This window comes from Homalodisca vitripennis, chromosome 7 (assembly GCF_021130785.1).
Source record: "Homalodisca vitripennis isolate AUS2020 chromosome 7, UT_GWSS_2.1, whole genome shotgun sequence".
NCBI lineage: Eukaryota > Metazoa > Arthropoda > Insecta > Hemiptera > Cicadellidae > Homalodisca > Homalodisca vitripennis.
In genome coordinates this window covers 145,487,776-145,513,584 of record NC_060213.1, presented here as the reverse complement: position 1 = coordinate 145,513,584, position 25,809 = coordinate 145,487,776, and the positions used below count along the sequence as shown (strand labels likewise).

The 25,809-nt window shown below is 33.5% G+C and overlaps 1 protein-coding gene across 4 annotated transcripts in view; it reads right to left on the bottom strand.

Moving 5' to 3' along the window:
* Positions 1-25,435, bottom strand: part of LOC124366465 (glucocorticoid-induced transcript 1 protein-like) — a 66,386-nt gene extending 40,951 nt beyond the window's left edge. For all 4 annotated transcript variants that reach the window (XM_046823042.1, XM_046823044.1, XM_046823045.1 and 1 more), the window contains exons 1-3: positions 24,972-25,435; positions 9,834-9,967; positions 8,656-8,747 (exon numbers count right to left, since the gene is read on the bottom strand). In XM_046823042.1, the coding sequence (XP_046678998.1) occupies positions 8,656-8,747; positions 9,834-9,967; positions 24,972-25,197 (452 nt within the window). In that variant the 5' untranslated portion in view covers positions 25,198-25,435. The remainder of the gene's footprint in view (positions 1-8,655; positions 8,748-9,833; positions 9,968-24,971) is intronic.
* Between the last annotated feature and the right edge of the window lie 374 nt (positions 25,436-25,809).

Below are 25,809 nucleotides of genomic sequence, written 5' to 3'. Positions count from 1 at the left end.
TGTGGAAGGTGTAATGAGCAGGAGACTGCTGAGCACCTGCTCTTTGATTGCCATGCAATAGCAAGAGAGCGGTATGCCATCTTTGGTAGTTTGGACAGGGGTGATGAATTTTCCCAGGAGGACTTGATAGGTTGTTTTCGGCGGTTTGTTGAACTGCTGAAGTTGTAGACTGGTGGGCCTCATGGTGTGTTTCCGGGGTGTGCAAAAAGCCCTTGAGGCCTAAGTGCATGGCAGTAGGCCGCCCCAAGGGGGGGGGGGGGGAAACACACTAGACAATATTAAATAACTAAATGTAATACGAATGCAAGAATTCCTCCACTGCATCTACTCCTGCGCCTATCAAAAACTCCCCCACCCTCCTACTGTATGCGGTGACACTACTCCCCTCAGCCTCTAATATATGATTGGGTAAATTTCTATAGATTATATGCGAGAGATAGAAAGAATTTGTTTTGTCAATATTATTAATTAGTCTCTGAGTGAAGAATCCAAAACTAATTCGATTTGGCGTCGGATACTCGTGCCGAACAATGAAAAATAAATCATTTTTGTTATTCTTTATGTGTATTAGGAGATTTATAATGAACAATTGTCAGATACTAAGAATTGGAAACTCCCTTTGAAGTATTTCACCCGGGCATCTGCTCCCTTTTTTTAATATCGTTTTAATAATTGCACTCTGAGCGACAGCCAGTGGCTCCAACACAGCCGCACGCCAAGATGCCATATTGTAGTACTAACTGCACGTAGGTGAAATAAACCGCCCTGCAGTGATCTGCAAACAGCACTTCACTTATTTGTGAGAATGTGTAGATAATTTTTCTGAGTCTTTGCTTTATGTATTGAACATGTGGGATAACTTATGGTCAATAATTACTCCTAGATATTTGTACTGGTCTACTCGTTCAATGATGCCACACCCACAGGAAACAGCCCGCGGATCACCATAGGAGTGCAACCTAAGCACCATTCGAACCGGTTCGTTGTTAGATTTGGAAAAGATCGATAGATGTTTAGTTTTACTTATATTTACAGTTAATGTATTATTGTCAAACCAATTTCAATTTTTAATTTTAGCCAGGTCGCACGATGCCATGCTATAAGTCTCCTCCCACGTACTGCCAGCAGAAACCAAGACAGCATCGTCCACAAAGAGGAAGAGTTTGCATACCTAAAGAGTTTGCATATTAAGTCCAGCAACTTATTAAGTATAGCTGAAAAAGTCATATACTGGATGACAAGATAACTTTTTATTTTGATCTGCTATCCATAAAAATCTTGCAAGCCAACCATAATGTATTCCTTATGAATCCTTCCATCACACAAATGACATTAAGACTTTTGAAGACTTCAGCACAATTCTTGATACCCTCCAAATTAAAAACAAGGACAATAATATGCCCAATCAATGACTGCACCAACGTAGAGAAAGAGAGAGGTAGTCACTGGAGTCTCCTAATTTTCAACAAAAGGAGAGAAAAGTTAATTTATTACGACTCTTTAAAAAAATCTCAATCTAAAATATGCAGAAGTCGTTGCAAAAAAGTAGTCCACTTATCTATATGATGACAACATCAATCCAGAAATTAGAGAGGAAATAATGGCCTTCACGACAGAGAAACAGGTAACAGCTATTGTACAGATATCGCTCCATTCAACAGATACCTATTTAATTAATACATTCACTGCGGGTGACGAGCATGCTCATCATGCGAAATGGCGTGCCGAGCGGTGGACGATCGATGCTTGGCATACGGCAGCTGCTTTCATATTGCCTCAATGTGAGCTGAGCAGTTGCCCGGGAAGGCTGTAACACTCATAGCGAGGTGTGTCTGTTTCGGTTGAGTCAGTTTGTGCGATTCGTCGCCAGTTAGCCATTTTCGTTTGTTGTGTATGCTATGCGATATTGTGTGAGTAGATTTATAGTGTCTGTTGACTGTGTAAGTGTATGTGCTCATAATGGAGGAAGACGATAATGTTATTGACGATAATTTTTCATTTGATGAGACAATGAGTCGGAATGAAATGCACTTTCTCCAGGTTGTTGTACAACATGTACAACTCAGATAGACTATCCCTGTATGACTTCCGAGTTCGTGTTCTTGAAGACCTGCTCCCTCCAAAGGAAGCCCCACTGCTCATCACACAGACGCGCAACAGCATGCATCGTCTCTCCAAAATAACGAAGCGCAAAGAAAACGGCAAGTCAGTTACCCGGAGGTGCCGCGTTTGCTACCAAGAAGGCTAGCGTAAGGAAACTGTACTATTGTGCAATGTGCCCTGACGAACCAGGTCTGTGTGAACTCAGTTGCTTTGATAAGTATCACGAGGACAAATAAGTAGTTTTGTCTTTGGCGGTGGGTGGGGATGTATATAGTTTCTTTCTAATTTTTACACGGGGAGGGGGAGTGTTGACTGTTTTTGATGTTGTATATTTTTCAAACTAATATGTAATATATACATGTAATTGATGTACTATGACTGTTTTTGATGTTGTATATTTTTCAAACTAATATGTAATATATACATGTAATTGATGTACTATGACTGTTTTTGATGTTGTATATTTTTCAAACTAATATGTAATATATACGTGTAATTGATGTACTATCTACATGTAATTGATGTACTATCTACATGTAATTGATGTACTATCTACGTGTCATTCATGTACTATATACATGTAATTCGCGAGTGTTTGTGCTGAAACCTAGTGCGCTGCGAGCACATACAACACGGTGACCGGCACCCGGTGCGGATGACGAGCAGACTCGGCACGGATATGACGTCACCCGTTCCGGCCAACGATCATCATGATGACATGAATATGATGTATCATAGATATATGATTAGTTTAAAAGTTCTTACGAGGTAGGTCCAGAAAGTAAATTCCGTTTCAATTTATCGCCGTTGTAGCGCTGCGATCACAGTTCCGCACATGCACGGTAGACGCTCTGTATCAAAGAGGAGAAACATGCGCCATTGTGACATCGCTGTCAGTCACTTACACTTTGTTGTGCTTGTTTACAATGTCGGTGTCATGAAGGCATTCATGGAAATGAAAAAGCAGACATCCTCGCCAAAAAGGGAGCGGAATCTACAATGGTGGGGTCTGAGCCAGGTTGCGGGATAGCCTTCTCCAACATTACAGCTCTGGTCAAAGATTGGGAAAAGAGGATAAGACACAATAATTGGAGTACAGCTTCAGGATTAAGACTATCCAAATTGTTTACCCCTCCTTACGTTAAAGGGTGGAAAAAGCTCTCTTAGACCAGAATAAGGAGGGTAAGACTAATATTAGGAATGTTGACAGGACATGGCCCTCTAAGGAAGCATCTTATGAAGGTAGGCCTTAGCCAGACTAACGAGTGTAGTCTCTGTGGAGAGGAGGAGGAGTCAGCAGAGCACATTTGGTTAGATTGTCCTGCCATCGTAGAAACTCTGAAAAGATACCTGGGAGCATATCTCCTCAGCCCCAAGGATATCAGAGAAAAAGAGCTCTCAAATCTGATTGGTTTTTGCAAAAGCCTCGAACTTTGAGAGCATAAAATTAAAGTAAGGGAGGCACAAAGGCCCTTTTAGGACTAAGCACGGGAACAAACTGTCATTTTCCCTCAGTAAAGGAAAAAAAAACATCAGCAGTGTCACTGCAGATGTTGTGGGAAGTCATTAGTTAAAAGTATTTAAAGGACTGGTCCATGAACAGACCACAGATGTTAGAATCCATCACCGTAACACACAACAGAATAAATAACACATAAAATGCTCTCCTCCCTTTCTACAATACTGACAACATTATGTAAAAGAGAAGCAGAATTTTAAATAAATGTTAGAATCCATCACCGTAACACACAACAGAATAAATAACACATAAAATGCTCTTCTCCCTTTCTATAATACTGACAACTGACAACATTATGTAAAAGAGAAGCAGAATTTTAAATAAATGTTAGAATCCATCACCGTAACACACAACAGAATAAATAACACATAAAATGCTTTTCTCCCTTTCTATAATACTGACAACTGACAACATTATGTAAAAGAGAAGCAGAATTTTAAATAAATGTTAGAATCCATCACCGTAACACACAACAGAATAAATAACACATAAAATGCTCTCCTCCCTTTCTACAATACTGACAACATTATGTAAAAGAGAAGAAGAATTTTAAATAAATGTTAGAATCCATCACCGTAACACACAACAGAATAAATAACACATAAAATGCTTTTCTCCCTTTCTATAATACTGACAACTGACAACATTATGTAAAAGAGAAGCAGAATTTTAAATAAATGTTAGAATCCATCACCGTAACACACAACAGAATAAATAACACATAAAATGCTCTCCTCCCTTTCTATAATACTGACAACTGACAACATTATGTAAAAGAGAAGCAGAATTTTAAAGAAACGGTTTAGAATCCATCACCGTAACACACAACAGAATAAATAACACATAAAATGCTCTCCTCCCTTTCTATAATACTGACAACTGACAACATTATGTAAAAGAGAAGCAGAATTTTAAAGAAACGTTAGAATCCATCACCTTAACACACAACAGAATAAATAACACATAAAATGCTCTCCTCCCTTTCTATAATACTGACAACTGACAACATTATGTAAAAGAGAAGCAGAATTTTAAAGAAACGTTAGAATCCATCACCGTAACACACAACAGAATAAATAACACATAAAATGCTCTACTCCCTTTCTATAATACTGACAACTGACAACATTATGTAAAAGAGAAGCAGAATTTTAAAGAAACTTTAGAATCTATCACCGTAACACACAGCAGAATAAATAACACATAAAATGCTCTTCTCCCTTTCTATAATACTGACAACTGACAACATTATGTAAAAGAGAAGCAGAATTTTAAAGAAACGTTAGAATCCATCACCTTAACAGAATAAATAACACATAAAATGCTCTCCTCCCTTTCTATAATACTGACAACTGGCAACATTATGTAAAAGAGAAGCAGAATTTTAAAGAAACGTTTAGAATCCATCACCGTAACACACAACAGAATAAATAACACATAAAATGCTTTCCTCCCTTTCTATAATACTGACAACTGACAACATTATGTAAAAGAGAAGCAGAATTTTAAAGAAACGTTAGAATCCATCACCGTAACACACAACAGAATAAATAACACATAAAATGCTCTCCTCCCTTTCTATAATACTGACAACTGACAACATTATGTAAAAGAGAAGCAGAATTTTAAATAAACGTTAGAATCCATCACCGTAACACACAACAGAATAAATAACACATAAAATGCTCTCCTCCCTTTCTATAATACTGACAACTGACAACATTATGTAAAAGAGAAGCAGAATTTTAAAGAAACGTTAGAATCCATCACCGTAACACACAACAGAATAAATAACACATAAAATGCTCTCCTCCCTTTCTATAATACTGACAACTGACAACATTATGTAAAAGAGAAGCAGAATTTTAAAGAAACGTTAGAATCCATCACCGTAACACACAACAGAATAAATAACACATAAAATGCTCCCCTCCCTTTCTATAATACTGACAACTGACAACATTATGTAAAAGAGAAGCAGAATTTTAAAGAAACGTTAGAATCCATCACCGTAACACACAACAGAATAAATAACACATAAAATGCTCTACTCCCTTTCTATAATACTGACAACTGACAACATTATGTAAAAGAGAAGCAGAATTTTAAAGAAACGTTTAGAATCCATCACCGTAACACACAACAGAATAAATAACACATAAAATGCTCTCCTCCCTTTCTATAATACTGACAACTGACAACATTATGTAAAAGAGAAGCAGAATTTTAAAGAAACGTTAGAATCCATCACCTTAACACACAACAGAATAAATAACACATAAAATGCTCTCCTCCCTTTCTATAATACTGACAACTGACAACATTATGTAAAAGAGAAGCAGAATTTTAAAGAAACGTTAGAATCCATCACCGTAACACACAACAGAATAAATAACACATAAAATGCTCTTCTCCCTTTCTATAATACTGACAACTGACAACATTATGTAAAAGAGAAGCAGAATTTTAAAGAAACGTTAGAATCCATCACCGTAACACACAACAGAATAAATAACACATAAAATGCTCTCCTCCCTTTCTATAATACTGACAACATTATGTAAAAGAGAAGCAGAATTTTAAAGAAACGTTAGAATCCATCACCGTAACACACAACAGAATAAATAACACATAAAATGCTCTCCTCCCTTTCTATAATACTGACAACTGACAACATTATGTAAAAGAGAAGCAGAATTTTAAAGAAACGTTAGAATCCATCACCGTAACACACAACAGAATAAATAACACATAAAATGCTCCCCTCCCTTTCTATAATACTGACAACTGACAACATTATGTATAAAAGAGAAGCAGAATTTTAAATAAACGTTAGCATTCATCACCGTAACACACAACAGAATAAATAACACATAAAATGCTCTCCTCCCTTTCTGTAATACTGACAACTGACAACATTATGTAAAAGAGAAGCAGAATTTTAAAGAAGTGTTAACTCCTGTTGACCTTGTCCTTCTCACAGGTGGAAATGAGCTCTGTTAGTAGTACTACAATTTTACAGATAATACTTAGTGATAAAAGAACATCACTAGCTATAATAATAAAATACAAGCTAGCTTAGTGGTCGATAAAATCTTCAGATAACTATGAATTTACATCAACTATAAATGCTATTTTTAATCCACAAATCATAAGTTTGACACTTTTACGAATAATCTTAGTAAGTCTGTTAGGAACATTGTTCATTAATTTATTGCCTTTTTCTTATCCTGCCAATTTTACAACATTCACAACGAGGTACAATACTAAAAAAATACAAATATATTACAACCTAAACAATTCAATTAGACATATAGGTTACTACTTCCAAGTTTCAACAGCTGACAGTTTCACAATAGTTAATACCTTGCCAAATTTTGTAACATTGTTTTGGTTCCAATCGATTTTTAGCTATAAATAGTAACACTTTGGCTATCATCACCAACAAAGCCACTTTCTGTTTACAGATAAGAGGGAAACTACTTACTCCGGTTTAATTGACAAATTTGGACTATCAAAATTATTTACATGGTAAGTGCAATAAAGAACATTTTTAATGTTTCAAAGTATTAATTTAGTAAAATTATAGCGAAAACATCAGTACTGAAATCAATAAATACATAATTTACTTTCAATAAATAACTTAAACTACAATTAAAATTTACTTGATCTTTCAAATCAGGTGTCACTTAATGGGTCTTTACATTTCAAAATTTTGAGCCTCCTCCCAAATCCCATATTGGGGAAATGGGCAAAGTTGTAACAATGGCTAAAAAGTTCACTTCTATTTTCTAAAAAGGTGTCCCGAGTTCCATCCCTCCATCTTTTCCCATTAAAAACTAAACAGAGTGTATTCATACTTTTAACTCACTGTATTACACACAGCTCTGAGAACCCTACTTTGGTCAAAAGATAAGTAATTTAGGTTTGATAACAGTATTTAATTGTAAATTAAACCTGACTATGTAAACTCCTGGTTCAAGTGAATTATATGTCCGATGCCAATGTTGAGTTTGCCTTGTTGCCACAATCAAGAAAATACGTCAGAAAGTTTATATTTATAGCCATTCTAATTTACTATTTTATAATTTGTCTTTCAGATCAAATACTTAATATTTGTTAAAATCGCAAAGCTAAAAGTACATTAACAATGACACTACGCATTTGTTTCTTTATTAACTAAAAAAATTCAATATTTTAGAACATTTAGAGCTGGAATTAGTACATAGTTCAAAGGGAGTCTTTAATGTCAAATTCTGACCATTTTATCTTTTGCAGCATTTTGTAAGATAGATGAATACTTACCTAATTGCTGAAATCTAAGAAGGCGTTAGAAATATTTGTACACACAATAAATGTAAACAAATTGAAAATAATAAACAATGTTTACACAGAACAGTGGATTACATTAGAAATGCTCTTTTAATTAATATTTCACAACTTTAGAGACCAAGGCGTGATTTTGTCGCTACTTTAAGGACCAGTGGGACGTAGCTCAGAGAAATTTCCGTAATAAGAATAGGCCTATATTAATCACAGGGACCGTGAGAATATCCATGTAACATTTCTACGCAATTGGTTGAATAGTCTATGCGTGAAAGCAAAATAAACAAACAAAGGCACTTTTGCATTTATAATGTTATTACGATTAGGTTTTTGTAGACACAGTTTTAAGTAATTGTAACAAAAATTAAATCATCTGTTGCAACAGTTCTTAATATCTAACGTATGACAAGTAATCACGTTACTTCTACAAACTCACAATAATTCAAGTAACATTTAATAAATAATGAAAATCCTTTCATGATGGTCATTACTGCTCATATTTATTAATTGAATTATTGATGATTTTAAATTTTTGGTAGGATGAGGTGTCCTGTGAACCACAACAAACTTTTTAAAAAGCGCACGCTACATGTACATGTACTTTATTATTATAAAGTTGTCTAACACTCAAGCTTCAAAGTTCAACCAGAAATTGCATGAAATTTGCTAATTCTTATGGGTCTACTACACTGGTACACAGAACTTACCTGTGCCTTATGTATTTCTCCAGCTTGTCCTCGTTGGCACTGGACTCAGTGTAACGGTGTGCCTTTCTGGGATCTCCCATTGTCTCGTCAGTCTGCAACAAAGCATCAGATACAACAATCTTTCAAGTATTAATTAAAACACTTCAAAAACACATAACCAAATCAAAAGACACTTTTCCTGCACTATTAATTTTTGCAACGACTTAACAGGTCTGCAAATAATGTTCTCCTGAAAAATCCTTGCGTTGCCACTAAAGTTTAGGCTACAATGATAACATAAAGAATTTAGATGACATTTATAGATTAAAAAAAACACACACACACATTTAAATATGAGTAAATATTTCCAAAATATTACCTAGACCTGGAATAAATTTAATAGATAAACTGGTATTTCATAAATAATACAAGATTGGCACGGATAAAATAAACAACTTTGCAATAAACTCATTTGAGAAAGGGTTTCATTACAATCTCACACCTAAAATTCGTTTGCTCTACGTATGGGCATGGTATATAAGAAGGGTGCTCAAGCCTATGCCCACAAAATTTGATAGACAAACATTTAATCTTGCATTCAGTTATTTGTTTTCAGCTACAACACATTTATAAGGTCTTAAAGCTCAACAATTTCTTGTGGGAAGATATCTGAGCCCATAATTTTGGGGGTTTATGGGAAGTATTCCCTAAAATCACCCAGTGTGTCACCCCCTCCCCTCCCCACTATTTACGGCACTGGCTTAAGGCAGATTTTCTGATTTAATACTCAGTGTATTGATGATGTAGTACTGTACTTATTAAGAATATAATACATACATACTCCTATCTTCTGCAATAAATCACAGAACTAAGGAGCAGCAAAATGTTATTCAAAGTTTCTTGGAATGTTCTACCATCCTACTATTTTCTACATTACATCTCAAAACTAAAGAGTGGTTAATTATTTTAACTTTTTTAAAGCTTTTTATTATTTTTAACGATAATTTAGAAATAATTAATTATGAAATTGCTTGAAAGGACTACAAATTTATTCTTTATGAAATTTATAAATAAATAAATAAAATATAATAGGTATATTGTTGAATTCATTTTAATAATATACTATTATAAAGGCATTTAAGGTTCCAGGTTTGTGTGTATCAAATGTTTCTCATTCAATATCCCAGTGTTTTACTGACCTGCGTGGCCTTGTCGACCTGCAGTAGCCCGCTGTACATATCGCGCGGCCACTGCCCCATCAGGTAGATGGCATCGAGTGACGCAGTCCGCCTCATCGTACTCAGGTACTCTAGTCCGTGCCGCTTGCATCTTCCTGCAACAAAACAACACCTTTCACTCTTAAGTTGTTCAACAGATAATGTACTTATTTTGTAGCCATTATTACAGTACCAAAACAAATGCTCATTGTAATCAAGTAATGTGGACATGATGGCTGTGGAGCCTATAAATCGAGGGACTGGACAAATTTTATTGTGTCTGATCCGTATGATATGTTGAGAACGAACTGACCTACAAACTTGAATTTGTACATGAAGCTTCATTTCTATATAAGGAACATGGAGTTTGATGATGGTGCATGTCATTCCATCAGATTTGACCAAGCATTAACACACATATTTATATAGTTCTTATGGGTAACCATGATGACAACGAGAAAATCATAGAATAAACAAATATGTACACAGACTGGGTGCAATTATATAACATTTTAACATGTGATATTTAAAACTTGACACCAGCTTAAGAAGATTTCTTCTCAAATAGCTTCTTTGTGCGAGTTAGGAGGCTGAAGTTCTCTGCATATTTTGACTATGAACTATGAAGATGCTTGTAATGTCTTCCTCCAAGTTGTCTAGGATATATTACACCAATTCAACAAATGCTGTAGTGGTTGACGTTCCCTTTCTAAAACCATGCTGGCTCTCTGTTAATAGATTATTTGTTTCTAGATATTTCAAGTGCAAAGACAGCACTATTTTCTCAATGATTTTAGAAATGGATGACAACAAAGAAATTGGCCTGTAATTGTTTGGGTCATCTTTATTATCCTTTTTATGGAGATGAATGACTTTGGCAATTTTAATTTCTGATGGGAATTGGCCTTTTTGGAGTGAAGTATTTGCAATATGCAGAAAGGGGATAACAAGTTCATTTTTACAATATTTTATCAATTTAGAAGGAATTCCATCAGACCAGTTGAGGCTTTGGCTTTAATAAAATACATTATTTTTTATCTCTTTTAATGTAGACCAAGGAAAAGAATTCAGAACCATCATAATATTTGATGGTTTAATGTTCCTCATTTGTGTGAAAGTCTGAGTATTTGTTTAAGTTTCTTCAGACATTGTTGAAATAAGATGTTAAATAATGTAATAATTCGAATAGATTCTCATTTACTTAGAATTTTATTCTCTTACTTTAATAGAAAGTATCTCTGTACAATGTTTCTTGGTTGATGATTTTCTCTGTCCATTTATCACATCCCATATTGCTTCGGTTTTGTTGTCAGACTTATTTATGATCTGCATTTACTTCACATATACATATGTAAGTGTTTTTAACTTGTGATGATATTGTTTTTCAAATGAATAAGCTTTCTGCTTGTCTTCATTTTTGCCTGATAAAATATATGTCTCACGAGCTTTAAGAAAATTAATTTTTAAATCTGTAGCTTCTTTGTCATAGAAAGGTTTTGTCTTGTGGTTGAAATTATTTCGGGTTTTTTTAAATGGGCATATGTGATTCATTATCATAGTTAGGATGTCAACAAAGTTATTGTATGCTTCATCTGGGTTTCCAGATTGCAGCACTCTCTCCCAGTTTTGATCTGTCAAGTCTTGCCTTATTCTTTCTATGTTCTTGTGGTTTGAAATTTCAAGAAGTTCAACAAGATACATGTTTTCCAGATGAGTTGTATGTATTATTCATGTGCAAGGTACAATACTGGCCTGTGTGATAATATGATAGTCCTGTATTGAGAATCTCCACTGAAACTCCAGACGTATCAATGTTTGTACAAACAATATCGCTTGACGTTGCACTATTAGCAGTAATTGTGGTTGACGGCAGTTCAATTCGCTCTTGAAACACTGTAGGTTGCCAGAATTTCTGAGAAGGCTCTCCTATCCCTTGAATCAATCAGGTTGTTTACGTTAATGTTTCCAGTTATTGATATGTCAGAACTTTTAGGGTTAATCTTATCTAACACGTCAGTTATTATGCTTATTGCCTGATCAATAGCAGCAGTTGGTGGTCTATAAATACCTAACACATATAGGTTTTCTGCAGAGACTTCAGTTATCATTTCTGTACTGTCTAGACTTAGTACCTCAGTCAGTAACTCACTTCGTTTGTAGATAGCGACTCCTGTAATTAGCAAGTTGTGTACACATTATAGTATCACTCTTGAGACCATGTTCTGTGAGCACTACTATGTCAGATTTTTTGTTATGTAGAATATGATTAATTCTTTCAATTTTATTGTTCATTCTATCGATATTTCGGTAAAATATTGTTAGAGGAGAGCTGTTTGTGGTCGCATGTTAAAGATTTTTCCATTTGTCACTATTTCATTGTCTAAACAGACCATACAACACACACAGGAACATACACATACAGGAACAGGAACATATATCAACAGCACACAGGAACATACATCACAGCAACAGGAACATACATCACAGCAACAGGAACATACAACACAGCAACAGGAACATACATCACAGCAACAGGAACATACATCACAGCACAGGAACATACATCACAGCAACAGGAACAGAATAGGAGTGCATACTTCTGAGTTCAGTTTTTTTAATTTAAGGTGGTTTTGCTGCCCCGCCAGTGTCATCAGTTGTATCTTTCAGTTATTTATTGGCTGTGCCTGACTCCACCTGTCATGATGTTTTTGCTTAAGATGGCTGTATTAATTGCATCTGTGTCATTTTGGGATAGGAAAGAGCTTCCTACTACAGTTGACTTGATAGGAATTCTGAATCAACATACTGTTGGCTGTGCTATCCATTCAGTAAGGATAGCCTCAGTGGCTGGAACTATTTACATAAATGACTCAGTATGACGAGAAATGGCAATATGTGTCCATACTAATGCAATATGTGGAGCCTGCTTACCCTGGTATTCATGAATTGTAGATACATCATACCCTAGTCTTGCAAGTTATAATTTCCCCACCTGTTTAAAAACTAGTACTTTTGTGTTTCTTCATTGCTGGTAAGTTACTGATGTCAACAAAAGGCAGTTTCACAAGCTCTCTCTTTACACCACTGCTTGTCGTCATGAGAATAGTATTTGGTCAGGATGCAGGCATATGGTACATCTACATGGGTGGCTCAATTGCTGGTATATAGTATATATGTTAGTGATGTCATAACATTTTGTAGTGTACTCAGTGATTCTATTAATGTAGGGGATTTGATTTACATCACATCTTATATCTTACATCACATTACATGACATCTTTAGCCTGTAAGAGTTCAGCTGCAAATAAAATTTCTCCAGCATGTAGCGTTTAAGTGCTTCATCTGCAATCAAGCGCTTATATGTACCCCCTTTTTCAATGTGACTTGTTAGGCTGATTAAAAAACAATGCACAGTCCTACAAAGATTCCTTGGATCATCTTGAAGTTTTGTTGTTTAACACGTCTTTAGGTGATTTGTAAAATCTGTTGCTCCTTCCTTGTGGGGTATAGAACCAGGCCACCTTTTTTTGCTCCTTCCTTTGTGGGGTATAGAACCAGGCCACCTTTTTTAAGGTTGTTCAAGTAATCATAAAGAGTTCTGGAACAATTCTTCTTCTGCCTGTCAGTCTATCTGGTTTTGTGTCTATTATCTACTGACTATCTCAAAAATAAATTGAGCAATGGACTTGAGCAAAGTCTATTACACAAAACATGGTGTGGTGTACTCCTACCTTATAAACTATACAACAAATATAAATAATGCTATATCAAAATATACTTAGCTTTGATTACTTTTTAACAAACTCTAGCTGATTTCAGTGTTGATTCTTTTCAACTTACCTATCTATTATAAATTTATAATTTGGCAGTGGTTAGTTTTAAATGATTTAATTAACTCTTCAATGAGTAACTTATTTTACATACTCAGCCTTCTATCATGTGAATTAATTCGGAAATTCTAGTAGGATTTGTGTTTGGAACTATATTAAGCTACTCTATCCTTTATATGCTAACAAATTATTCATGCATCGCAAAACTAAAAATCCAGAGCATTAAGAATAATTAAATAATCTTATACACATGCCTATCGTGGTTGGTAATTACTTATACTTAAATATTTTATCTACTTTTATCAACAGCTAGTCATAGATTTGTTCAAGCCACGGCCGGTGCCTTACACCCAGTGCTGTGGGATAATTACCCCATTTGAAGTAAAATCAGGTAGAATGAAATAGAAGATGTTAAGTCTTCTACAACAGGACGTAGAACATTAAACCAAGAAGAGCTAGCAATTTTGGTAGCTAATGAAGGTAAGAAGTATATTTTAAAAATATTTTAGGTCTACAGCTAATATTGCCTGTGATGTGCTTGAGTACTTGGCAGGTTATGTATTTAGATCACATTTTGGTAGCTAATGAAGGTAAGAAGTATATTTTAGGTCTACAGCTAATATTGCCTGTGATGTGCTCGAGTACTTGGTAGGTTGTGTATTTAGATCACATTTTGGTAGCTAATGAAGGTAAGAAGTATATTTTCAAAATATTTTAGGTCTAAAGCTAATATTGCCTGTGATGTGCTCGAGTACTTGGCAGGTTATGTATTTAGATCACATTGTGGTAGCTAATGAAGGTAAGAAGTATATTTTAGGTCTACAGCTAATATTGCCTGTGATGTGCTCGAGTACTTGGCAGGTTACATATTTAGATCACATTTTGGTAGCTAATGAAGGTAAGAAGTATATTTTAGGTCTATAGCTAATATTGCCTGTGATGTGGCAGGTTATGTATTTAGATCTGAGAGCGATGTGTCAACTTTACAATAAGTAGGCCTAATTCGCCCCAGCAGAAGTTGACTGATCCAACCATCTCAAGATGTAACTAAACTCTACTTGATTTGTGAATCATGTCAAAGCATTTTGTTTATAACTGGTTCCATATCTTAAGAAAAAAAACATTTATGACTAACCAATGCTAAGTGTGCTCAGAAAATGTGTCCGTGTAAATTTTTTCTCTGATAAAATTTTGACCAGAAATCACAACAAAATCATTTAATGAAGGCTGATAAAGGAAATAGTTGATAAAGACTATTTACAGAAAATATTTTACTATAAGGTTGCACTATTACACAAAATGTGTCAACGAAGATTTGTACAATAAAACATTAAGACATCACTCATCACAAAAGCACTATAATAAAACCCACCTTAATGAAGAAAATTGTGAACGTTAATGTGCAAGAATCTTTAGGTATCTTTTTAGGACAGTAAGGTTTATAGATTTAATACAGTGAAATTATGTAGCTTATGTATTTTTTTCACTAAACTATTTGTTATAAATCCAACAATTTATTTCAACAAAAATTTCACCTTATTTTACTTTATCAAGTAGCATGGAGATTACAAATTTTTTTGTGTCCTATATCCGTATTGTTTGGTACCAGATTTAGGGTATAGTTTGAAATAAATACTTATCGTTGACGATAAAATTCGTATTATTTTACCTTGCTGATATTCATTTTTCATGGAAATCAAACTCTTTAATGTAGCTTATTATTACAAAAATATACTTAAAAACTTAAGAAAGCAGTGTAAACCTTTTCAGAACTGCAGCAACCCGACAGGTGGCAACACTCGGAGCAGCGGGATTTAGTGTTTACAGAACTGTATCCTTTAGAAGAACAGCCTAACTTTAATTTGATGTTCTGGAATGTGTGTAGTATACTAAACAAACTCCCTCTCATCGATATTTTAAATAGTCAATATAAGACAGATGTACTGTGTATTGCAGAACACTGGTTGTCCTCAACTGATATAAACAATTTAGTGATACCTGGCTATGTTATCGCTGACTTTTTCGCAAGAGAAAAACATATTCATGGGGGTGTGCTTATCTGTGTTAAGGAAGGAACTGAATTTGTTTTTTATGATAAATTGTCTTGTTTCTCGGAGGAACTTGTTTGTGAATTGGCAGCAATAATGCTGCCAACTTGGAAAACTCTAGTGGTAACTTTCTATAGATCTCCAGCAGGTAACTTATCACTATTCTATGATAAGTTAAGTTATATGACATTTTGTCCTTCCTGCATTATAATAAATGTAATATAGTCTTTGTGGGTGACTTCAATGTCAATTTTCTTAACAGAAATGACTCAGAGGCCAAAGTACTATTCAACCTCATTGACAGTTTTGGACTAAATATTACTGTTGCTGAAGTTACAAGACCTACCCTTGGAGGAGATGCAACAAAGGGTAGTTGTATTGATAATCTGCTGACGACTATTCATCAAGATAAGGGAAAATCTACAGTCATTCACACTGGTGCTTCAGACCATATGGCCATCCTCTTCAAAGCTACTTTAGACAATGTAATGTCTAGGATTATACCACAAATGTTTATTGTTAGACCCATTTCTACTTTGGGCTCCTCACTTTTTACGTCTTACCTAGGTCTCACTAATTGGAATGATATTTATGTTATTAAGTCAAATGTTAACCTTAAGTTTAAGTTATTTTTAGAAAAGTTCTTATTGGCTCTGAACTGTGCTATGCCTTTAAAAAATAAGAAATCTAAATCTAAACAAGTAAATGTTGCCTGGTATCATGAAGGTCTAAATAAGACAAAGCAGGAGCTTGATAGACTTTATTATATTATAAAAAACACAAGCAATGAGAAAAATATTGATATTAGAAATAAATATAGAAATCTTAAAAATGTTTACAGAAATGAAATAAAAAAAGCAAAGCTTGACTTTAATAACACTTTACTTGATAAAGCAACAAACAAAAGTAAAGCTGCTTGGAGCATTATTAATAAATCAGTCAGGGCTAATAGTATGTCATCTAACTCATCTCATGTACTCGAACCTGATAGTTTTAATTCATATTTTGTTGGCTCAGTTTTGGAGACTTGCAAAAGTATTCCACCTAGCAATAATGACTATTCTTTCTACCTTGGGAAGCACTGTGCTCAGTGGAACTCTACAGTAAGCTTTTGCCTGAATGAATTTAAAGTGGAAGATGTTCATGCAGCTATCCTTAGTTTAAGTAATAGCACATGTCTCGATTGTTATGGTATAAGTGCTCCTATTCTGAAAATGGCTGCCAACTCAATCTGTGAAATTCTAACTTATTTATTTAATGAAAGTGTTAGGACAGGTATTTTTCCTGATGTACTAAAGATAAATAAAGTGATTCCAGTACATAAGAGGGGTCCAAAGGACCAAACTTGTAATTATAGGCCTATAACTATTGTTACAGCAGTGTCAAAGGTGTTGGAGCGGCTAGTTCATAAGCAGTTGGTTTGCTATCTCGAAACCAATAATTTACTCAGCACTTGTCAATTTGGGTTTCGAGCTGAGCGGTGTACCGTTGGCGCAGTCCAGTCCTTCATAAATGATTGCTTTGATGGTTTGGAACTAAAAAAATCTGTCAAGTTCAGATCTTATGACTTATCCAGAGCCTTTGATACTGTAAATCATCATATTCTATTAAATAAACTTAGGTCTTATGGTTTTAGTCAACTTGCTGTCAGTTTTTTTAACTCATATCTCTCAAATAGGTGTCAATATGTATATTTAAATGGCTCTATGTCAGAAACTAGGCCTGTTAAGCTAGGTGTTCCTCAGGGATCCATTTTAGGACCTACTCTATTTATTTTGTATATAAATGACTTGCCTTTTAATCTCAATGACAATTATGTTAGTACGTATTTGTTTGCTGATGACTTGGGTCTTAAGGTCTGCGCAAAAACGAGGAACGAATGTAATGAGCTACTTAGTGTTAAGACCTCAATTGTAGATGATTGGTGTGCAGCAAATAAGCTCTGTGTAAATGATAAAAAAATTCAAGATTTACATATTACCTTTTCTAATAGGCCTAGTGATAATGAGGACTTAAGTCTTAAGTTTCTTGGCATTTTTATACAATCCAATCTTAAATGGCAAACTCATATTGATTATGTAGCTTCTCGAATTTCCCGAGGTATTTTTCTTATAAGATCCCTTAATGGAACAATTTCTGCTAAACACTTGCTTTTTATGTACTATGCCTATATTCATAGTTTCTTAACATATGGAGTAACTTTGTGGGGCCAATCTCAGATTGCGAATAAACTGTTTGTGTTACAAAAAAGAGCAGTCAGGCTTATATGTAATGTCCAGAGTCGTGAGCACTGTAAACCACTGTTTGTAAAATTAGGTGTATTAACATTGCCGTCTATTTATGTATTAAATGTTTTGTTATATGTCAGAGATAATTTATCATTATTTATTAATCAATGTGATGTTCATAGTTATAGTACTCGTAATAGAAATAATGTAGTTGTACCAAAATGTAACTTTGCTAGCACTCAAGCCAGTTTTAGATATCAGGGAATCAAATATTACAATGCTTTGCCCAATCATATCAAGGTATTAAACAGATCAAATTTTAAAAATGTTGTAAAGAAAATGTTAGTAGATTCATGTTTGTACACTGTTGATGAATTTTTAACTGTGATAAGAAGTAAGGATATTTAAAGTAAGCTATAGATTATTTATAATATGGCGTTGTTATATACATAGTTTGTATTCTGACAAAAAACCATTTGAATTTGAATTTGAAAGATATTACAAGAAAAATACTATTTAACAAACTGCCACAATCAAAATATATTTCACAAGGTTAATGATTTCCTATTAAATGAAGCTCGTCAATTACATACAATATTTGATAGCTAAATGCAGACCAGATCTGAATAAGTGTGTATATATTGCTTTTTACTCTTTTTATTGTTGTACTTGTTTATTATGTATTGTATAAAGTTAACTTTTTAAAAATCATATATTGTCGATTCGTGTTGTTTGTTAATTGTTATTTATTTATATTATTTATTACTGATATAATTCAGTATTTAATGTTGCTGTGAATTATTACATAGACGTCTTCTTATGCTGTACATATTTATCTACTGTTAACTCAAATTTGTTAATTTTTATACTTGGTTATGATATTTTCCATTATATGTGCAGACAATTTATTTATTAAATATGACTTAACTACTATATTAAATTGATTAATGAACTAGAAGCATTTATGTAATAGCTGCTAAATAGTAATTTATAAATGACGAAGTCTAATGTATCATTGTATGTCTAATGACTAATAAAGTTCTTGATTCTTGATTCTTAACCTACTGTAAAATACAACTCTACAGCTCAAACTATCTCGCTCATACTTTGTTTCTCTCTGCCTTCTCATGTCACAATCCTATACACAAACTTTGCTTAGTTGTTTCTACACTTTAATATGTTTTATAATTAATAAGAGTAATACTGTCACCACCCTAAAATCATTCTTTTTGTATTCAGTGAAAACCCAAAGCAATCAATAAATAATAAGTATTTTAAACAACAGTGTAATTGAATTATGCGCACTGAGATTTCAGTTTAACTTTTGAGTTAATCGGGCCTTTTTTACCGAACCAAGATGACGGATCCAGCTTCAAGTCTCATAATGTATGGGTGCATGCAATGCCCTGTCTGTGTTATTCTGTGGCTTAGTTAAAATACAGTAAAATTTGGTTAAACACAACATTTGCAATATATATATATTTAAATCCCAATAATAAAATTATTAATTGGAGCTTGCTTATGGTAGCCAATTAAAAAAATTCAATACAGTGAGTAAATTGTATTGAGACATGTTCTATAAATCTCTTTGTTTTATATTTATTTAAACACACCTAACGCTTACCTATTGTGGCATCTGAAAAACATACTAATTTTTCTGAACCGATCGATATGCATAATATAACCCAGTCAGGGAGTGACAGTTTGGTTTTTAAATATGTTAACAGACATAGGGTACAGTAAAATGATATAATAACATTTAACAATAAAGGGTAATGCCAACAATAAAAGAGACATTTTCAGACATTTAAGGACATTGAAAAATTACAAACAAAATTTCAGTCTACTATTGAGGACATTGGCAAAAACAATTATAAAACACAAAATCATTGCTTCATACACAAAATGGCATAAATGCCGAAACACAAAAAAATGCTATTTATAAAAGTAATTTCCAGATTATTTTTTATTGGTTCATAAATTTTTTGTCTCAACCAAATGAACTTGGAAGTAATATTGAGTTGGATCTTCAATATTGTGTTTGAAATAAAATTTAAAGAAAAGCATTTTATCAAAAGATCAATACATTTTTTTTATTTTACAGGTTATAGTGTAGGAAGTTTTAATACTATTTGTAATACTACTAATTTCCTTTGGGAAAAAACAAGTTCTAGCTGTTCATAATTGATTAGGAAATAAGATGAATTTTGTTATATAAAATACTGTATTCCCTAACAGTATGGAAACAAGTAATCAAACTACTTGGCAGTAAAGGGGTTGAACAGTATGGAACAGCTTTATAAGTAACCAAAGTTAAAAACATTATTTTAGCATTCTCTTATTGAACTCTTCCATGATGACTTGGCCAAATCGTATTAGGTTGTTGTGTACAGACATACCTCGTCCAATATACGATATTGAACAGATAGAACAATGTTCAGAACTGCATCAGTTTGGGCTTGCTACTGACCATTTGGATTATCTTTGACAGCTTGCTGACAATTTGGAGGAATATTGTGCCTACTCATTATCACACTTTTTAACCTAAGAGTTGACAATGTAAATTCTCTGTAGTTTCAGTGTGTTTTAGGATAACTGTTCATGTCCTTTTCTAAAACATATTACAACCTCAGCCAATGCTTCAAACTTAACATGTTATAGGTATATAATTTTTTATCACAACAGAACACAAAAAAATTTGAAAAATAAAATCTCATCCTTGGATTCCATTTTGTACTTGACTTCAAGCACACAAAGAAACAATTGTAATGTATACATTTAATACAAATTTTAATTGTGATTCCAGAAATATATAGTTTATATGACTCTGACAATACATGTTTATACTTTTTATGTACATTTACAAAAATGTACAAACACACTTATTTTTAATTTATACAGGACCAATTAGACAAAAATGCATTACATACAGGTACCAAAAATAGTATGAAACTTAATAAAACACGGTATTAATGAGAAGTTTGATTCTTCCTCTTTGTAAACTTGTGAGTTTTATCACAATCGGATAATATTTACTCCTTCAAAAATAATGTAATAAGATGCAACATAATTGGGCTGGATATCCGGTGCTGCCATTTGAACAACGGTCTACCATATAGTATATTCAGCGTCTGCCACTTTTAGAGTTATTGTCTGGCTTAGTAGTACTTTGACAGACCTACTTAAAAATGTTGAATATTTAATGTCGTGTTGGAACCCCTTGTATGGCAAGAAAACCTTAGAGGTTCCTACTCTGCATATTGACTGATTGAGTAATATATCATACGTATTGGCCACACATAAGCTACTTTACCATGTGGCTATGTACTTCAACAAACCTAATTATTAAGTTTCAAGCTGCAAAGGCATACACGGAACTCCTTATCAGCTGGCAGTTTAAGTTGTTGATGCAGGTAACATCCACTGTTAACCTATTGGACTGCAGACCTACACCAATTCTACTATTCTCATCACTATTTTCCCCATTGAACCAGGTATTCAATAGCAGGGACTGAATTTCCTATTCGAGCTGTACTACATCCCACTAAAGAGACTTACTTAACTGCTCTGCTGGGTTTACGAATCCCAAACTCAGCATGGCATTGGAAGAGTGTATATTCTAAATAACTAGTCCATTGATCATTTTTTAAATATCTATGTAACAAATTTCGGGACTTTGGCATTATCCAGAGGCCACTATTTTTGGAAGTTTTTCATACCGGGGACCTAAAAAAACTATATTATTAAAAGAACAGACTTTATTTGGCTCACTGCGAACATTACGTCATTAAGACGATCGGTTCTTGTATTATGCCCCTTAAAAAGGAAGCGATATCAGCAAGAATGAGGCCACTCTGTCTGTCTACTATTTGTTTTAGACTAGATAGAAGTTGTTAAATACATACAAACATATAAATACAAAAATTTAATGAGCACTCATGTGATCTGAGCTTGATATTAGGTACTATCTATTGAGGGATGTTTTCTTTCTTCTCGCTAGAAATGAGGTTTGACACCGGAGGCTGCCAAACGAACATGCACTCATGACCAAGCAAATTTCCGAACAGTACTTTACCGACCTGTGCCTGATCATCCAAAAGTAAGTAAGGAAGTAATGTGAGGAGTACTGATCAGAAATGCCCCTGGCCATCAGTGTGAGCTTCTCACATTCACTCCTTAGAATAAAAGAAAAACATCCCTCCAGATAGTACCCAAATTCAAGCTCAGATCGTGTGAGCGCACAAATAAAGATTATCTTTAGCTTTGGTACTAAGAGTAACATATTTATGATATCGTAACCTAAAACTATTTATATTATGTAATAAGAAATAGTAGATGGGCATTCAGTGGTTTCCTCACCGACATTGCTTTCTTTTTCATTTTTTCATTTCAGGACCGAAAACAAGAACCAATCCTCATAATGACATGTAATTTTCATATTAAGTTAAATAAAGTCTGCTCTTTCTAATGATGTAGTTTTTTAGGTCACCGATAAGAAAAACTCTTCCAAAAATAATGGCCTCCGGATAATACCAAAGTACCCATATTAAAACCAATTTGTTAGTTATAACTAATTAAAATTAACAAAATCAATCTAGTAAAGAAGCTTATCAAAGATGAAGCATTAAAGTAGCAAAGTATGTAACATGAGCTATGTAACATTTAGGTATCAGCATATACTACTGGACTGATTGTAGAGTTTAGACCTCAGTTTGATGGTGTGGTGAATTTGTTTCAATCAAACTTTAAGAGATTGAGCATTAATAAATCTGAAAATCTGACTCTAAATTTTCATACACACTGAGATCGGAATCCAAACCCCACAGTAGATATTAAAAATTGAGGAACTGACGATTTTACCTCTGTTTGCACTTCCACTTCGAACTATTCCAGGCCAAGATGTGTATGTAATATTTAAAATATGTTTGTTTTAATCCATGGCTTGGTACATTTGAAATGAATCTGATTCCGTTTTTATTGGATTTTATGTCATAATTAATACAAAATTGTGTAGTTATGGTTTGATTTTATTGAATAAATACTGAATGAATAATTATTAGTAATATAGTTAATTGCCTTGTATTTTACAAAGCAACTTCTATTGTATGTCCTCACCTTACACAAATATCATATCTTGTTTGCATTATTATTATGGTTGTAATATAGTCTAATGTATTATTAGAGAACCGTAACATTGCTCTCCACTGCTAAATATTAACAGAATACCCATCATATTTTCTGTGATCGATTTGTTTTGATTAGCATTTAAATGGGTAGGGTACGATAAACAGACCCGGTTTTTTATATCGAAGAATGTAGTCTTCGATACCTACCTAATATTCGCATCTCAAATCCTAGACTATCAATTGATATAAAAGTATCTATAGTCCTCAATAACAATCATATGTTTTAAATTAAAATATGAATTTAATATTTACAGTGATCAAGCAAGTTATTATAACAAAAATTAGGAAAACTGAAGACTACCATATTTGCTCCTCACAGTTACAGTTGTTTCTTTCCCACAAATTTCACATAATGGGGTTTTCGGTACGAGTCCAACATGTTGAAGCCACAAAAACAATATATTTTATTTATGTCTTATCATCTTTCAAAGCAATGTTGTGTACTTTTCTAAAATTGACTGCCATTTTTAATAATTAAAATTACTTATGTAAAATTGAAATATTACCCTATGTGTATTATTTTAAAGTGTTTACAGCTGTTGACATCTATAGACTATTTAAGTTAATAATTCAAAATAATTAATCAGTATCGATTGATTATATCGATTGTTATGATTAAGTAATATCGTTTGCCAATTTCGATGGAAAAAACCGGGTCCGCTTATCGTACCCTACCCATTTAAATTTATTTCCATACAGATTAATTCATTTTGTACCTGATTAAAATGTACTGTATTGTTAAAAATGGTTTGTCCAGCGGGGTTACAAACGTGTGGCCTCATGTTAGAATACAAAATAAGACTGTGGTATAATATGTAACCATCACCAAAATTAAATCAGGTATCAAAATATCGATTAAAATACCTAAGGTATGAAACACAAATAATTAAAATTATAGTTGTTTGACATAAATTATTGCTAGCTCTTTTTAATGTATTAAATAACAAAATTGTTCCAAATGAATTCAAGCCAAAGTATTATCATTTGTATATTTGAGTAATGGGCACAAGTACAATGGTGATGTACTTGTGTTATTTGTGTCACAAGCTGTCATACACGATTATTCTTGAAAATAGTCAAAAGTAACTAAAGATTATATTGTTTTGTTTGTTATATTTTTAAACACACATAGCCTAGACGGATTATTATTTCATCATTAAATTATTATTTTTTTATATATAAAAATGTCTGGACTATAAGTTACTGCAATTTAAAATACCTATAACGTAATTCGGTTAGACATTTTGGTTTCGGTAACTTAGTTGAGATAATCATGAATATCAAAGACTCGATTGTGATGGTGGCTGCTTATTGTACTAGGCCTTCCAAGTGGAAAAACAATTAGGAAATTCTTCATTTGGTCGTAGAGACACCTAATTGATAACATTTTTGCTTATATTATCACATATCTGGATACATATTTGTAATATACATTTGGCTATCAAATCACTATTTCCCCACACATCTCCAAATTGATGAGATTATAAAGTACAACATAATAGGCTATAGCCCTTCAATTTAATGTAGCTTGTTTTTTTCTCTCTAGGACATACAGGATAACCAATTTAGAAACCAACTTATTTAGATCCAAAATTATCATTATAATGGGTTTGTGGATTTGACAAAATTGTACTTGTAAACAATTCTGCTTATCAAATTATCTATTTTAATGATAACAAAGACTCTTCTACAAATTAGCCTAGGTACTAGCTACTTAAAATCAAGCTTACAATTCTTAACGAAAATAAAGTTTAATTAATAGGTTTTTAAATAAACTATGAACTATACATTCAACAAATATTTATCCCCAAATAAAATTCCAACTCACCTCTGTAATTTACTGCTCCAGGACTCCTAAGTCCAGACAAAGAAGGGTCAGGAGAAGTTCGAGATTTCCATGAAGAAGTTGGTGATAAAGTTGGGCTATTGTTTTGGCTTTGAATAAGATTACTGTTTTGTCTAGTTAGCGAAGACATAGGCAAAGTAGCCTTCATCGGCCCCTGTTTCGAGGACGGGGACGATTTACGCACCCATTGACTACTCTGTCCCGACATCTTGTCATTCAACTCGGCGAAGGCAGTTTTCTGCAAATTACGCCGGATTTGCGGAGTATTACATCTTCAAATCACACAAATAGCTGTATAACAACCAGAAAAGCCCTATAACACAAAACTACATTCGTAAAAATCCATTAACATGCTAAATATTGCCACAAAGAGAGCGAGTTCTTTGTTGTTGACTTGACAAACCCTGACCCTGTCTACTCGTAGTACTACTACAGAACAGTACACAACTCAGTAATACACTCTCGATCAATTATATCGATTATAAGAGTGAATTATTAACATATTAATATTTACATATTACAATTTTTTATGACAAACCAATTTAACAATTTTGTTTGTATCACCAAATAACAAAGTAAGTGAAGCTAACTAAATGTACAAATTTGTGATAAAACAAGTTTGAGCTACGTTACAATCGTCTGTTCAAATTTTCTCGTTTACTTATTATTTAATTTTAATTTATATGGGGGAGAGTTTTGGAGAGTGTAACAGAATGCATAGAAAGAATTACATTTAATAAGTTCCAATTTCGATCTAAAATAGTCATCAATAATAACACGTAATAGTTTTGATGTATTTCTCTGATAGAATATCACATCG